Source organism: Dromiciops gliroides, chromosome 1 (assembly GCF_019393635.1).
Source record: "Dromiciops gliroides isolate mDroGli1 chromosome 1, mDroGli1.pri, whole genome shotgun sequence".
NCBI lineage: Eukaryota > Metazoa > Chordata > Mammalia > Microbiotheria > Microbiotheriidae > Dromiciops > Dromiciops gliroides.
The window spans coordinates 490,602,223-490,619,511 of record NC_057861.1 but is presented as its reverse complement, the minus strand read 5'-3'; the positions used below and the strand labels follow the sequence as shown (position 1 = coordinate 490,619,511).

The window sequence follows — 17,289 nt, the reverse complement described above, 5'->3', positions numbered from 1 at the left end:
TTTCTCTTTCTGTTATAATATACACCATCTGTAACATGTACCCTCTGCAGAGGCCCTCCCTTTGCAAGACTAATGTCAAAGCGTCGGTTCATGAGGACAAAAAAAAAAAAAAATCGCCCCTCTGGACAAAACTTTTCTCTCTTCCTTTTCTATATTATTGTTCACATATTATTAGTTAGCAATAGTTATTATATTCTTTTTACTGTTCCGTCAAGGAAACATTTTGTTTCTTGAGGAACAACAGGGGGGACTGTAACGATTGGAATAACGCCACCTGCTGGATACTTACTGTAGAAGAGTTCTGCCCATGAAGGGAAGGTCTTTGAGGGCAAGACCAGGAGTCTTTTCTTCAGGAGTCAGGAAGTGAAGCGGACTAGTGGGAGGAGGAAGGAAGAGACTGGCGCTCAGTCTCGCTTTCTTTCCTGAGGACGCTGGTGGAGAAGGGAGCTAGAAATGTGCTCTCCCTTTAATAGATAGGAATCTAGGCCTTTCTCTCTCTCTTTACCAAATTCTTATTCTCCTTAATAAATGCTTAAAAGTCTAACTCTTGCTAAAGCTTATAATTTATTGGCGACCACTCATTAGATATTTTAGACAGACTAGCTAGAATTTTAACCCTTAACAAAGGCAAATGCTATTTTCATTTCCATTTTACAGATAAGGAAAATGAGGAGTACAGAAGTTTAAGGACTTATCTGAGGTCACACAATTAATAAAGCTTCTATAGTGGGATTTGAACTCAGGTCTCCTTGACTCCAGGTGCAGTACACTACCCTTTTAAGACCCAACTAAAATGTCACCTCCTCCATCACTCACAAAAATTTCACTCACCCCCTCACCCATAGTGAAAATAATTCACTCTGACCTTATATGCATCCTGTACTGTCTTCTAGAATATCATATTCTATACTGCAGTGTAGTTAATTACGAAGTATTATATACTTAACTGTGTTGTATCCCTTTTGCTAACTAATAAGATCCATTAAAGAAGGCAGATTATATGCATTCTCTGTATTTCCTCCTATCACCAAGCACAATGCTTTGCACTTTAAAAGGTTATTGAGGGGGCAGCTAGGTGGCACAGTGGATAGAACACCGGCCCTGAAGTCAGGAGTACCTGAGTTCAAATCCAACCTCAGACACTTAACACTTACTAGCTGTGTGACCCTGGGCAAGTCACTTAACCCCAATTGCCTCACTTAAAAAAAAAAAAAAAGGTTATTGAATGAACATATAATACACCTCTTTAATCTGTTCTTTTTCTACTCCCTCTTTCAACAACCACCACCAAAAAAAAAAATCTGTTTCCTATGTCAATTAGAAGCATTTTAAATTACATAATCTTTTTTTTTTTTTTTTTTTTTTAGGCAATGGGGGTTAAGTGACTTGCCCACGGTCACACAGCTAGTAAGTGTCAAGTGTCTGAGGTCGGATTTGAACTCAGGTCCTCCTGAATCCAGGGCCGGTGCTTTAACCACTGCGCCATCTAGCTGCCCCGATTACATAATCTTTTAACAAATTATGCTGACTTGTCTATGATTGATGTTGACAGAGCTAATCAAAAATGTGAGCAGTTATTTCTGATAAGGAGGGAAAGTGTGAATTCAACATTGAAAGGCAGTATAGCTCCACTGGCCTTTTTAATATTCAAAACTAGGGAGTATAGATTTTATAAAAACATGAAAAGTGTGAAAGTCCAAGCAGAAAGCAAAGCAGGTAACTAGAGGAAAAACAGTTTTGAAGCAAGTTGATAAAGGTCTCATTTCCAAGACAGACAGGGAAATAATTCAAATGTATAAGAATAAAAGGTCATTTCCCAATTGATAAATGATCAAAGGATATGAATAGGCAAGCTATCAATAACCATATGGAAAAAAAAAAATTCCAGATCACTAATAATGAGAGAAATGCAAACAAAAGTGACACACCAATAGGATTCACAAAAGTGACCCACCTAAAAACAAAGTGACAAATGTGGGTTGGGCCCCTGATGCAGGAAAACAGGTACATTAATTCACTGTTGGTGGAGCTGTAAACTGATCTAGCCATTCCAAAAAGCAATTTGGAACTATGGACAATAAGTTACTAAACTGTGCATGTCCTATAACCCAGCATTACCATTCCTAGTATACAGATATCAAAGAGAGAAAAGGGATTAGTATGTAGAAAAATAATTATTAACAGCTCTTTTTGTGGTGGCAAAGAACTAAAAACTAAGGATGCTGATGAAACAGAAAGTAGCTAAACAAATCACAAGTACATGAATATGATGGAATACTATTGTGCCATAAGAAATGATAAAGGAGAGGCAGCTAGGTGGCACAGTGGACAGAGCACCAGTCCTGGAGTCAGGAGTACCTGAGTTCAAATCTGGCCTCAGACACTTGACACATACTAGCTGTGTGACCCTGGGCAAGTCACTTAACCCCAACTGCCAAGGAAGGAAGGAAGGAAGGAAGGGAGGGAGGGAGGGAGGGAGGGAGGGAGGAAGGAAGGAAGGAAGGAAGGAAGGAAGGAAGGAAGGAAGGAAGGAAGGAAGGAAGGAAGGAAGGAAGGAAGGAAGGAAGGAAGGAAGGAAGGAAGGAAGGAAGGAAGGAAGGGAGGGAAAGAAAGAGAAAGAAAGGATAAAGGAGACAAAGAAACATAGGAAGACTGTTATAAAATGATGCAGACTAAAGTTAAAAGAATAATTTCTATAAAACCAAACAATTTTGAAAGACTTAAGAGCTCTGGTCAACACAATGGTCAATCATGATTTCAGAAAACTCATGCTGAAGTATACTACTTACTTCCTGAAAAAGAGGTGATGAAAACATAGTGCCTGTTGAGACATATTTTTCTGTACATGGCCAATGTGGGAAATTGTGTTGTTTGACTATACAAATTTGTTACGAGAATGTTATTTTACTTTTTCAATTGGGGGAGGGAAGGTGGGAGAAAAAGGTAAATTTTCTAATGAAAATCTGAAAAAATGAAAAATATTACCTTCAAAATAAAATATGATGGGGATATTCTTTGACCCAGTGATATTACTACTAGATCTACACACCTAAGGAGATCAAAGAAAGAAGAAAAGGACCCAAATATGTACACAAATATTTATGGTACCCCTTTTTGTGGTAGCAAAGAACTGGAAATTAAGAAGGTACCCATCAATTGGGGAATGGGTGAACAAATTAGGGTATGTGAATGTAATGAAATGATACTGGGTTATAAGAAATAAGGAAGTAGTAGGTTTCAAAGATATCTAGAAAGACCTGTATGAATTAATGCTGAGTGAAGTAGATAGACCCAAGAGAATAACTTCTAAAAAATGATAATATGGTAAAGACAAATAATTCTTAAAAACTAAAGAACTATGATCTATGCATTGACCAATCTATTTCAAAGGACTCAAGATGAAACAGGCTATATACCTTCTTTTTTTTGTTTTTTGGGTTTTTTTGGTGAGGCAATTGGGGTTAAGTGACTTGCCCAGGGTCACGCAGCTAGTAAGTGTTAAGTGTCTGAGGCCGGCTTTGAACTCAGGTCCTCCTGAATCTAAGGCTGGTGCTCTATCCACTGCACCACCTAGCTGCCCCTGCTACATACCTTTTTTTTTTTTTTTGGTGAGGCAATTGGGGTTAAGTGACTTGCCCAGAGTCACACAGCTAGTAAGTGTTAAGTGTCTGAGGCCGGATTTGAACTCAGGTACTCCTGAATCCAGGGCCGGTGCTTTATCCACTGCACCATCTAGCCGCCCCTACATACCTTCTTAATGAAAAAGTAACAGACTAAGAATGCCAACTGATATACACATATGTGTGTGTGCACGCATGCATGTATGTGTTGGGGGGAAGTGGCCAATGTGGACAATTGTTTTGCTTGACTATATTTGTACATGGGTTTTGTTGGGTTGTTGGGTTTTTTTTTTGGGGGGGGAGATGTTAAAAGGAGAGAAAATACATCTTTGTTTAATTTTTTTCAAGTAAAATTGAAAAGCAAAGCAAGAGAATAGAAAAGAAAAAGGTTAAGCAGGAAAACAGAAGCTCAAGAAACCAGTATTTAACTCCACAAGGATAAAGTAAATGAACTAGCCAAGCAGTATAATAAGACATGAAAACAGGCAATTTAATTGACCTCACCTTGCTGATCTGACTCTGCATTTCGTGAAACAAGTGCACTGACCGCTGGAAATGTAATACTTGACATGGCTGCTACGGTTCCTGCTGCCCACATCATCCTGTAATAATAATATGTCACTGTGTGATCAAATACTCCAGTCACAGAGAAACTAGAATTTTCCTCCACATTTCCTCTGTACCCATATTGGGGACTGAATGAATACGTGCAATTTGAGCTTCCCAGTATGAGTTTTGTTTTTCATTCCTTTGGATTCTTTGCTTCTCTGGAAAGACATCAGCTCAATGCAATGGAGCTTTTTCCAGTTTACATTCATCATGCTTTCCCTCTTCTGATCTAATGAGCAAATTACATGAGGGAAATTCTCTGCTTTGTACCTTGAAGTTTCCAATCTTCCTATTTCCCTTCAGGCTACCTCATTTGCTTCGACCTACCTATCGAGCCAAGAAAGAATCAGGGGTAAAATTTGATGCTGGCAGGCTAGCAGAATTCACAAGGACATATTGTTGAAGTTTAAACCAGAGGAAATGCTGAATAAACAGATCTGAAAATTCAGGATAATACTCCAGATTCTTCCAAATGTACCCTGGTGGCTAGCACTAGGATCTCCAAAGAAAGTAGAAATTAAGGACAAAAAATGGAGAATAACTAATATTAAGAAGGAAGACTAGTCCCTTTAGACTAGACCTTTTCTCAATAAATTGGATTCAAGTTGAAAAGATGATGGAAACCAGGTCCTTATTTCTGACTAAAATTAGTGGCTAAATGACATGCACAACCTCAAAAGAGAAAAAAATACCTCTTACTCCCTTCATAAGGTTTATAGTTAAGAATAATGGAGTTTCTATATCACCAACAGTACTTAGGTCTAGCCCTAAAAGGTAACATGAGGAAAATAATGAAGCTATAATGAAGGGCTACATATTAGAAACAATGGGAAGGAATTTTTTTTTCATTTTCTAAGATAATTAGCAATTCACAGAAATAGAGAACCACACACTAGCCACCTATGTTTGTGTCTTCAAATTGCTCTATCAAGTATTCCTTGATATACCAAAATTTCTGTGTCAAGTATGTGCTAGCTCTATCAGTGAAACAAACAACTGACAATATAGTAAACACAAAATGAAGAGCTGACAAGGAGAAAAATATGGAGTTGTTTTGACCTTGTGGTAATAAGATCTTTTTGTATTGTAATTTAATTTATTAGACAATGTCATTAGCATAAGAACATATATGATCTATTTCTTGAAACAACTTACATTATTTAAGAATAGGCCAAATGTTTAAAAGCCCCACACCTCAAAAAAAAAATCCTTGAATATGATACGTAAAAATATTTTTTAAACAAAATTTAAATGCTCTAGCGCTGGGTTTTTTTTCCAAATTAAATGTTATAAGCATAGCAGTATGGACTAGACTTGTGATTTCTTCTGTACAAGGAAGTCCCAGATGAGGAAAATCCCTCTATAAATGTAGGTCAGCACTTCTGCTACAACTAATATCCTTACTGAGGTGCCTAGAGCGTAGAGAGGTTAAATGATTCAATCAGTAGCAGTTGGAAATTGAAGTCAGTTTTTCCTGGTTCCCAGACCACTCTCTCTTCACTAACTCCATACCATCATCTCTCTGCATTTCTTTTCCTCTCAAATTCAAACCTTACAATCCTGTGGAATCCTAAACACAGCTAATCACTAATGTGGTATTATATCATAAAATTTGCACATTTGTCATTAATAAAAAGCCTTTTCCCAGTCTTAATTCACTAACACCCAAAGATCATTCACTTAAAGCTAAAGCTCTTCTAAAAAGCTTGTTTAGAAATAATGACTACCAGAAATGCTGGTCCCTTACCATGCCTGGGATCCAAAACCATACCAAGCCAACTGGAGCATCTGAAAACCCAACCCCAGGAGAACAGTGTTCTTGTTCCCTATTGACTTCATCAAGATGCTAAGAAATACCGTCTGAAAAGCAGAAGAGAAAAACTGTGAGAAAACCATTTTAAAACATTTCAAATGATTTGCTGCTTTATAAAAAACATGGACATATAACAGAATGCTACCAAAAGTATAGTGCTATAAAGACAATAACAAAAGACATTTATGTAGTGCTTTAAAGTTTTCAAAATTAAAGACATACACCCATAAAATCTCATTTAAGATGATGTATAATGCTATGACTTGGGATACTTAATAGATAGGGTCATACCACCTCTTAGAAAATGATTATTTGTTCAGTTCCAAAGGTCCAGAGCTTTGCCAGAAAAAAGGAGCCCAAAGTTTTTCCTTATTCTGGTCCCTCTGCACCTCTCTAGTATAGAGCTAAATGTTCTTCTAACGCTGAATAGGAATTCATTAGTCATTTTAATCTAAAAAGGACATTTCCAATTACCTCTGGAGAAACATTGTTTAACAACATTCATTAAGCATCCATAAGAAAAAAATGAAATTGTATGAGGTATAACTAGTTTTACAAAGCACGTGTTCAATAAATTTAAAATCTAGTAGATACTTATCATACATTCTAAGTATCTGGGTTTTTGTGAGTATGGGTACTCCTTCCAACAACCCAGATCACAGCCCAGTTGCAACTTGCTATAAGATGGCTTTAGAATGTTTTTATGGCAACAGAATTCATCTACATGCAAACAACCTGATGACTAACCTCTAATAATTCACTGGTGCTTGGAAAAGGGAGATTATGTTTGTCATGTTAAGTACAAAGCCCTTCCAGAATAGTAGAATAGTAGTTTGTGCTTTTGCTGGCATACAAGTCTTTTTTATTTGTTTGTTTGTTTTTTGGGTGGGGCAATAAGGGTTAAGTGACTTGCCCAGGGTCACACGGCTAGTAAGTGTCAAGTGTCTGAGGCCGGATTTGAACTCAGGTCCTCCTAAATCCAGGGCCGGTGTTTTATCCACTGTGCCACCTAGCTGCCCCTCTTATATGGGTCACTTAACCCCAATTGCCTCACAAAAACAAAAACAAAAACAAACCAGAGACATCTCTATTCCACAATTAGGCTCTGAAGGAGGCCTTTAATATACATATTATACATAAAGAATTTTAGAGATAAAAAGATTTTTGAAAATATCTGCTTAAGACAAGAAATTGATGCATGCATATGATAGATGTACTGAAATAGAGCTGGATAAGAGTTATTTTACGGTTAACCAACTAACTGAAGCTATTAGTAGAGACAGGGATAGATACTGGATCTATTATTTCATTCATATAGGGAACTCTCAGTTGAGAATACTTCCTCTACCAATGCAGGTCAAGATCCTCTGCAGATAAAATCTTCAGATACTCAGAACACTGAGAGATTAATTTACTTGTCCAGGATCACATAACCAGTATAAGTCAAAGGCAGGACTTGAACTGCCTACAAGTATTCCTGAAGTTCTCTGTCCATCATGTGTGAGACTCTCAGAGAGCTACTGATACAATGCAACACAACATAGTTAATATTAATGGGGAGTGGGGCAGCTAGGTGGCACAGTGGATAGAGCATCAGCCCTGGATTCAGGAGGACCTGAGTTCAAATGTGACCTCAGACACTTGACACTTACTAACTGTGTGACCCTGGGCAAATCACTTAACCCTCATTGTCCCCGCCCAAAAAAAGACAATAGCATTGTTGAAGTGTAAAATGGATAATTTTGATTATTCTAAATTAAAATTTTCTTTAAAAAAAAATATTAATGGGGAGTGCCCCATTAAGGAAATTTACTATCCACAGGGATCAGTTTCTATTTGAATTTACCACTGAACTCCATGACATCTCTTTATTATTAAAAACAAAATATATAACTCAGTCATTTAAAAGTTAACTTGATTATGTAATTAGGAAAATAAAAGTCTAAAATCTAAAAAAGATAACTTGACTTACAAATGCTAACACCCAATTTTCAATTTAGCATTTTATACAAAGAATATGACTTTTGCTTTTATTATATTTTAAATTTTTTATAAGTCTATATTCAATTTAACATAGTAGCAGCAACAATGCATTGCTTGTCAATGATTTCAGAACTTCCTGCTTTAACTACTCCTCCAACTCTCCCCTCCTTCTTAAACCCACCTCCTTTCTCTCCACCTGTTTCTCTGTTAAATTTAATGTATTTTTTTTATTCTGAACTTAAACAATAAATAAAACAGGCAGTTCTATACAGTCAGTCAGCCGATCAAGAAGCATGTATTAGGGAGTAGCTAGGTGGCGCAGTGGATAAAGCACTGGCCCTGGATTCAGGAGGACCTGAGTTCAAATCCGGCCTCACACACTTGACACTTACTAGCTGTGTGACCCTGGGCAAGTCACTTAACCCCCATTGCCCCGCAAAAAAAAAATTTTTTTAAAGAAGCATGTATTAAGCAACTACAAAGTACCAGACACAATGCTAAGTACTGACAATACAAAGAAAGGCAAAAGACCATCCCTGAGAGAATGTTCAAACAGATATGTACAAACAAAATATGTAAAGAATAAATAAGAAACAATCAAGCGAGAAAAGGTACTAGAATAATATATATAGTAGAAGAGATAGAGGACTGAACATAAAACTGCACAGAACGTATTTAAGTTTATACATTCCTCCTCCATGTTTGTATACTCCTCATGCATGTCAAATATGAAAACTAGTTTCTGCTTGTTCCTCATTTCTTCCCTAACATTTTATTTTCTGTTCCTTTCCCTTTTCATTACACACACACACACACACACACACACACACTGAGGACCCATGTTTTTCTTCCTTAACTCTTTTTCTGGCCCTCAAATACAGCAGGGTTCTGAAGAGAAAGATTTCTTCTCCCATTATGAGCTTGTAAGCAATTCTTCATCACTTAGTCCCTACCAATTGCAAATGTATTTACCTTTGTCTCTTGTATTTGCATTTCAAAGATTCAACCCAGCTGTGGTCTTTTCTTCAGGAAAGCTTCAAAGTCCTCTTTCATTAAGGTTCAATTTTTTTTTCTACAGTAGAATTATACTCAGTCTAGCAGGCTAAGTTTTTCTTGGTTGTAAGCCTTTTGTCTTTTGGAATACAGTTTTCCAAGGTTTTCTCGCCTTTAATTATAGTTGCGGCAGAATGCTCAAGTCATCTGTGATCCTGACTGTTATTCCCCCTCACTTGAATTCTTTCACTTCTAAATGTTTACAGTATTTCTTTTCTTTGACCTAGAAGCTCTGGAGTTTGACTGAGCCAGTCCTTAGTATTTGGGCAAATTTGGGGTTTCTTTGAGGAGGCTTCTGGTTTTAATAGGTCTAGGCAGTTTTCCATGTTTTCTTAAAATATGGCATCACAGTTTTTGTTTGGTCACAGTTTTCAGGGAGACAACTGATTTGGGAATCATTTCTCCTCAACCTGTTTTCCATGTCAGCTGTTTTTGATAGCAGATACATTATTTACTCTTCCTTTTTTTTTTTCAATCTTCTGACTTTTAATTCTGACTCCTAATGCTTTTGCTGTTTCACAAAATTATTTAGTTCCTTTTCCTCCACTCTATGCTCAATGAGATCACTTCTTGAGTAAGGTTTCCTACCTTCTGTTCTAAATTAATTTTTCTCTTTTTTGTTTCTTAAGAGATCTGTTGTCTCTTCATCCTGATTCATCTTTTTCAGTTACTCTTGGACTAGCCTTCTGGATTAGTCATTCTTTTTGCTGATGCGCTATTTTTACTTGTGCCATAACACTCTTCTTCTGTAATAACCACTTGAATTTGTCTTAACTCATAATATTTCTTCTTTGTGTTTAATAGTTACTTGTTTCCTCACATCTCCAGATTCAGTTTCTGGACTGGGTCCCTTTGCCTTTTTTTTACATCCCGAGTTAGTTATGCACAATGCCTGGCCCATAGAAAGTACTTAATAACTGCTTGCTGACCGAGAACAAGGTTCTACACCTTCACCATTCCCTACCCTTTCTCTTGGATAGGGTGGGCAGCCCAGCTTGGGCCTGCTTCCCCTGCAAACTAGAAGTCAGGGCCTGTATAGTTTAGGATAGGATGGCTGAGACCAGGCCCTGTACTTTCCCACAATCCTTGCTTCTGCTTCTTCTCCTGGTGGCACCATGCAAGTATTGGTCTTGGCCCTTTTCTGCCTCCTCATCATATAATCCCCCAAAAGAATCTGGTTCCATCTCCCGCCATTGTCCTAACAGGCCCCCATCAGATGCTAGAGATTCGAAGATATTTGCTCATGTATATGTGGGAGAGTGGGAATCATCTATCACCTTTCCAGTCACCATCTTAGCCAAAAGGGCACTTGTCTTTATTATTAATACTCTACATACAAAAACTCAGGTCCTGTGACTTAAGTTCAGCACCCTTTCCACAGTAAGAAGCTGCAAATATTTTATCCTAGAGGCAATATAAGGTCACTGGAGTTGTTGAGTAAGGGAATCACATGGTCAGATTCACCCTTAAGGAAAAAAACTTTGGCAGCAGCTATGTGGAGGATAAAATGGAGCTAAAGAGAAACTTAAAAGCAAGAGACCAGTTAGGAGGGAGGGAGGTTTGGGGAGGAAGGGAGGGAAATTCTATTTTGGACATGTTAGGGTTGCGCTGTCTCTGGGAAAATCAAACAGTTTAGTCTATATTCTATATTTCAATATATTCATGATCCCACTGGTGTGAGTATATTCTCTACTGTTACAAATCAGAAAGTATCTATGTTTCCTCACCCTAGAGGATTCTTTTCTGCATTCCCTTCCATATAACCTTGATAAAGAATCTACCTCTACAGAATAGACAATAGTGAATAGATCTGAAAAGGAAGATGTATCTTGCCTTCCACAGTCCCACGTTTATGATATGGGGAAAAGAGAAATGAATGTTTCCAATTACTCATACTATACATATCCTAGTATTTACTACAGTTCCTCAAATTTGGGGGATGTCTCTCTTACTCAAATTTCCTTCCTTCTTTGAGCTTCTATATTTTTCAATAGTAACATTATTTGGCAAGCTAGATTTTGCACTCGCACAAAACAGTACTGTAACTAAATTACATGCTCTGAGACAGGCTACACTATAGATAGGCTATACCATCTGGAGATTCAAGGCCTCAACTTCTAAGATTTGCCTTTAAGTTCACAAAAAATAAAGGTCCCGAAAAAGCTACAAAATGAGGTCTGCAAAAAAAACTAAAAAGCAATATAACAACCGAATACCTCAACTAAATAGTAATTTCAATATGCTATTCAAAGTGTTCATTTTGACACTTACCTGAGCTAAAATGGACAGGATTCCTACCATGGCAATAAATGCTGCAATTTTAGCTGATCCAAAACCTATAATCTGAGAAAGTTGATAAAAAGAATAGATTAGCAATACTGACATCCTAAAGGTGAAAAAAATACCAATTATTTTTTCATCCACAGGAAAACAATACTGGGATACAATTCACAAATACAGCATCTAAATGATTTAGCCAGAGAATTCTGAGGTAATATTTGAAAATCTAAACCTAAACAGGCTTTGCTCACTCACATGTTGTATGTGAAATTATTAAGGAGAAATAGTCAATTTTAAATTTTTTTGAGGGGAGGGGGAATTCTTATGAATTCTAGTACTGATAGCAAATTATTAAAAAACAGAAACCATCTGCCTGGTTTAACCAAAGCATTTATCACATATTTACCACTAATGCCTTATCAAGAAACTTCACATACATGCATGAAATGTAGATTTCAAATGTCACTGAAAATTGTTCTGGCTAGAAAATTCACCACCCCACTATCAAACAAAAATGCAGGTAATATTATTATGAAGTAAAGTAGGTACCAGGTCGAGAAGGGGTGGGAGGAAGAGAGAATTTGGAACTCAAAAAATATTTTAAATGAGTGTCTAAAAGTTTTTAAAATGTAACTGGGAAATAGTTAATGAAACAAAGATTTTTTTTAAAGTAAATTGGGGGGGCAGTTAGGTGGAGCAATGAATAAAGCACAGGCCCTGGAGTCAGGAGGATATGAGTTCAAATCTGGCCTCAGACACTTGACACTTACTAGCTGTGTGACCTTGGGCAAGTCACTTAACCCTCATTGCTCCACAAAACAAAACAAAACAACAAACAAAAATAAATCAGGGGTTATTCTACCATAGAAGAGTAAGGGGGCGGAGGGAGACAGTGGCAGAGGGAAGCTGTCTTTAAGACATCCCAGGACAAGTTAAAGTAACTGCGAAATGTTCATATCTTTAACCTCACAGCTGTGGTGCTGCTAAGTGAGAGATGGTGAAAGTATAATGGTATGCGATATAAAATCCTCTAGAATTTAAAGCCCTTATGGAACAACTTGGACCCTTCTAGTTGTGTGGTCTTCTTAAACTTTAATTCCCTCCATATGTTCTATAATCCAGAAAAACTGGTTGATGTCCTTGCCATTTCACTGGCTGTCTCCAGTGTCCAGGACACTCTGCCCTCTGCCTACTGGATTCCTTGGCTTTCTTCAAGACTCAGCTCTGTAGGCCCTCTTCTCCCATCCCCCCCCCCATCTTCCTAGAGAGGGGAAGGGATATTCAGACTATAGGGGAGAGAGAACAGAAATACATGTTTAAAAAGCACAGAGTACTAACAAGTAAGTGAAGTATCAAGAGAACTGAGCCTTGAAGGAAGCTGGGCAAAGGAGAGATGGAAGTGCCTTCCAGAAGACAGCATGGAGGCACACATGGAAACACATTAAAAACCTCCTTTCTGGTTCAACTAAAAATATTCAGAAATAAATATTTCTCAAGACAAAAGACCTTAAACTTTTGGAAAGTAAGGAAAAAGTCAAGACAAAAGCTAAAGTCCACTGGGAAAATGGGTTTTGGGTAGTAACCAACTTACAATTGGATCATTAACATCCCCATACCCTAAAGGAATTAGCGTTATGACCCACTGAAAGGCAATTCTACTTTAGGAAGAAGGGGAAAGGGACTAAGCATTTATATAGCTCCTACTAAGAGCTAGACACTGCACTAAGCTTTTTACAAATATCTGACTAGACAGAGTAGAATGTTAACCTCTACCTGTATTTTATCATATTGTAGCCACCTTCTTGTTCAAGATTCCTAAAAAATGTGATTTCAAATTGCCTTGTTTTAGAGATAAAAATTTAAGGGCATGAAGGGACTCTGCTCATTTGGACATCTCTATCTGAACTCGAAGTGCTTGGATTTAGAATAATGATAAACTGGGGCAGCTAGGTGGCGCAGTGGATAGAGCACTGGCCCTGGAGTCAGGAGTACCTGAGTTCAAATCCGGCCTCAGACACTTAACACTTACTAGCTGTGTGACCTTAGGCAAGTCACTTAACCCCAATTGCCTCACTAAAAAAAAAAAAAAAAGAATAATGATAAACTAATAAAAATTGTCTCTGGCAAACTCTTATCTAAAACAGGATACAGAATTAATTTTTTTTCTTCAATAGAAGATGGAATGCCAAGTTCAGGGAAAACCAAGCTGGCCAGTTTCCCTGGAATGCATAAAGGAGATTAATGTGAATAAGTATGGAAAAGAAGGCTAGATCCAGATTGCAAAGGGCTTTAAATGTCAAGCTAAGGATTTTCTATTTTAGTTTGAAGAATTCTGAGACAGAAAGGGACATGTTCCAATTGGATAATTGTGTTTTAGGAAGTTTTGTTAAAGATGATCAAGGGGAGACACTGGAAGCAAGAAGAACAATGAAGAAAGAATTCAAAGAGCTGAGGTGAGAGGTATGAGGGTCCAACTTAACATGATACCTATCTGAGAGTGAAGAAAAAAGGCAGGTGTGAGAGATGCTGAGGAGGTACAACAGACTCAACCTGGCAACTTATTAAATAGGGAGGAGGGGAGAGAAGTGAGGGAGAGTAAAAAATCAAGATGATGCTAATGTCATGAACCACAGTGAATGGAAGCAAGGTGGTGCTCTCAACAGCAAAGGGATAATTTGGAGTAAGGTAAATAAAAAAAAGTGGCTGGGGGCAGGGCGGGGTCCCCACCCACAGCTGAAGGGTAGGAAATGATGTTTCTGGCAAAGGAGAATGAGGAGTCATCATCATATTGGAAGACAAAGTGTTAGGAAATCCAAGGAAAACAAAATATTCAGTAGGAAGAGGTGGTCAAGAGTGTCCAAAGCTGTAGAGATGTCCAGAAGGCTGAGGACTGAAAAAGGATCAGCAGATTTAGCTGTTAAAAAATCTGTTAAATAACTTATAGAGAAGAGTTTCCAGAAATCAGATTACAAGGAATTGAGAAATGAGGAGATGAAGAAATAGAGTAAATGAAAATAGGAAGATTAACCCAAGAGTTAGTCCACGAAAAAGAGGAGAAATAGCTGACAATAAGGAGATGACAAAATTGAGGAAAGGATTTTTTTAAGGATGGGTAGAACTGGGCATGTTGGTAACACTGAAGAAGTCAGCATATAAGCAGAAAATGAAGAGGCAGAAACATTGGGGAGAAAGAGAGAGAAAGAGGGGGAATACAAAGAGAGAATCAAAAAAGTTGGATTGGGGAGAGTAACATAGGGGTGAGGTTTAGTAAGATATTAGCACCAAAGGGCAGACACTCAACACTTACTAGCTGTGTGACCCTGGGCAAGTCACTTAACCCCAATTGCCTTGCCCAAAAAAAAAAGATATTAGTACCAAGAGGACAAGGAGGCAAGGGATTCCAGGGTAGAGGTCTCATAATTGAACAGCTTATCTATAGGGTTTTTGTTGTTGTTATTGAGTCGCTTCAGTCATGTCTGACTCTGTGATCCCATTTGAGGTTTTCTTGGCAAAGAGGATAACATGCCATTTCTCTGTCCAGTTCATTTTACAGATGAGGAATTGAGGCAAACAGGGTTGAATGACAGGGTCGCACAGTAAGTGTCTGAAGCTGAATTTGAATTCATGAGGATAAGTCTTCTGATTCTAAGCCTAGTCCTCTAGTCACTATGCCACCTAGCTATGGGGTACCACAAGCAAAAGGAGGACAGTAAGTAGAGCACAGGAGTATAGGCGGCAACAGCAGGAAAGAGGGGGGTGACAAACAACCACAATCATGACAGAATGGATTAGGAAAAAGTGAATCAGAGGAAGAGCTGGAAGGGTAAGAAGCTTCAATCAATGAAAGCAATTCAGAGTTTTTCTGAGACAAGGTCTAGGGTCACAGCATCCCCCTTCTACCTTGGGTGTCACTTCAATAAAACTTAAACTTCTAAAGAAACTGGACTTATCTAGACTATAAGGAAGGTTGAAAGTAAGTCATAGCCTTCCTTTTCTCACTGTATAGTACTGAAGGCTATTTCCTGCTGGAATGATTTCTGCCTTAAAAAAAGTTTCAAATCCATTTGTTCTCATGTTCTATCCGTGCCTAAGTGCTTCTTTCACCGAAAGCAGACTTGGAAATTTTCTCCATCCATTTTTGGAAGAAATAACATTAGATAAGTTCTGACTCTGACCCTGGGGGAAGAGGAGGCTTCACTTCACTTAAGAGTCTTACTATCCTGGAGTTAGGATGGTAAGCATCGACACAGCTGTCCACCTAGGCCCCAGGATATCAATACTATTGTCCTTGGGCTGAGCTCCTTCAGCTAGCAACAGGTTCAGCTATGTAGGCAAACTATAGTCTTTTTAAAAAACTACTCAGTCTTTGAAGGCTAGAGTTTTCAAAACAGTGAACACTGATGGGAAGTCCAGCAGTATATGTATGATCAAAAACCCTTCAATATGATGGGCAGAGTACTGGAATTTGATTACCAGGGGCTTTTAACAGGGAGATGGTGATTAGAATATTTGTGTGTCATGGCTGGGCAACTATGATTGGCTGATAGTCTGTAGTTCTACCTCTTTCAAGATATTCTCACATAGAAGACAGTAAGGGAGTCACTTAGCATTGGTGAGCCCAATCAGGCCCTACCATACTCTTTGATATATACAACTCAAGTGTTTGAAGGCTACCTACCTGTCTTAGATAGAGGAAAAAGCTGGAATACTGCCCGGCTTCAGGAAGGTATGAAAGAAAGACTGTGATACAGATCAGCAAGACCGTGGAATCTTTTCCCACTTTCTTCAGAGACTGACCAGGAGAAAAAAAGAAACACATATGTAAATATATTTCCACATCCACATCATTGATATTCCCCAATATTCTAGACAATCAGTATCAATGCTATGATCCCTTAGATAAATAAAGAGCAAATAATAAAAATAACAAAGATAGATAAATCATGAACTGGCTACATTACAAAAAAAGAAATTCATGGAATAATGCATTTTAATGATTACTCCACTACAACCTTTTTGTCACTTTGGAAATGCTTGTTTTTGATCCCTCAAAGACTCAGAAAACTCTGCTCACTGTCCGTTAAATACTATTATTGTGTTCCATGTTGAAAATCAATTAATAGGTTCTGAAAAGACAAATACTCTTGAAGACTATATAAAAAAAATCAAAAATCTCTCCTTCATTCATCATATAGTTCAAAGCAACAACCAGCAGGGTAGTTTCATTACTCACAAAATCACTTTTCAGTCATTATGTGTAAAGAGAAGAGCAAAGGAACAGTGCCAACAGACAATCTACTGCAGCCCTAAGGTGAGCCACTGGTAACAACACTCTTTCTCTGCTTTCTCCCTATCCTTAAGGACATTTCTTATTTTAATTTTTTTTTTAATCATCAGGGCAAAGTTCAAATCCTCTGTGGATCCACCCTTAACCTAGTACATTCTAGCAGGCTCACATAGCCACTGATTGTCAGTAATCCATCCCCTACATTCTTCAGAGGAAAGCATTAGTCATGGCTGTAGAAATTTTCGTGATTTGCTTGGCTAGGGTACAAAATGTGAAAATCAAACACATTCTGGTTCTTGACTGAATGAGTTTTACCGCAAAAGGATCTGCTTGCTCCCATGAAATTGAAGGTCCCCAAGAAGCAGGCCTCATTTTTTCAGACAGAGATTCCGGGACAGCTAACAAGATGAAGCAGATATCCAAGAGAGCCACCACTGTGGCCACAAGCACAACCAGGTTATCTCCATAGCTGGCAGACAGATATGCTCCAATAGCAGGGCTGGTTACCAAACTTGCTGCAAATGTAGCAGATACCTGTAAGAAAAAGCATCCAAGAATTCAGTGATTCCTAATCTTTTTCAAACAGCAACGCTGTATACTATAACTTGATTGTTTTTAAATTCTATGATACCCCTTCCTCCTGT

At 38.0% G+C, this 17,289-nt stretch overlaps 1 protein-coding gene across 1 annotated transcript in view; it reads right to left on the bottom strand.

Moving 5' to 3' along the window:
* The window catches only part of MFSD14B (major facilitator superfamily domain containing 14B), an 87,989-nt gene that overhangs the window by 11,325 nt on the left and 59,375 nt on the right, over positions 1 to 17,289 (bottom strand). The window contains exons 6-10 of the mRNA XM_043975409.1: positions 16,961 to 17,179; positions 16,037 to 16,150; positions 11,350 to 11,421; positions 5,977 to 6,089; positions 4,125 to 4,222 (exon numbers count right to left, since the gene is read on the bottom strand). Coding sequence (XP_043831344.1) covers positions 4,125 to 4,222; positions 5,977 to 6,089; positions 11,350 to 11,421; positions 16,037 to 16,150; positions 16,961 to 17,179 — 616 coding nt within the window. The remainder of the gene's footprint in view (positions 1 to 4,124; positions 4,223 to 5,976; positions 6,090 to 11,349; positions 11,422 to 16,036; positions 16,151 to 16,960; positions 17,180 to 17,289) is intronic.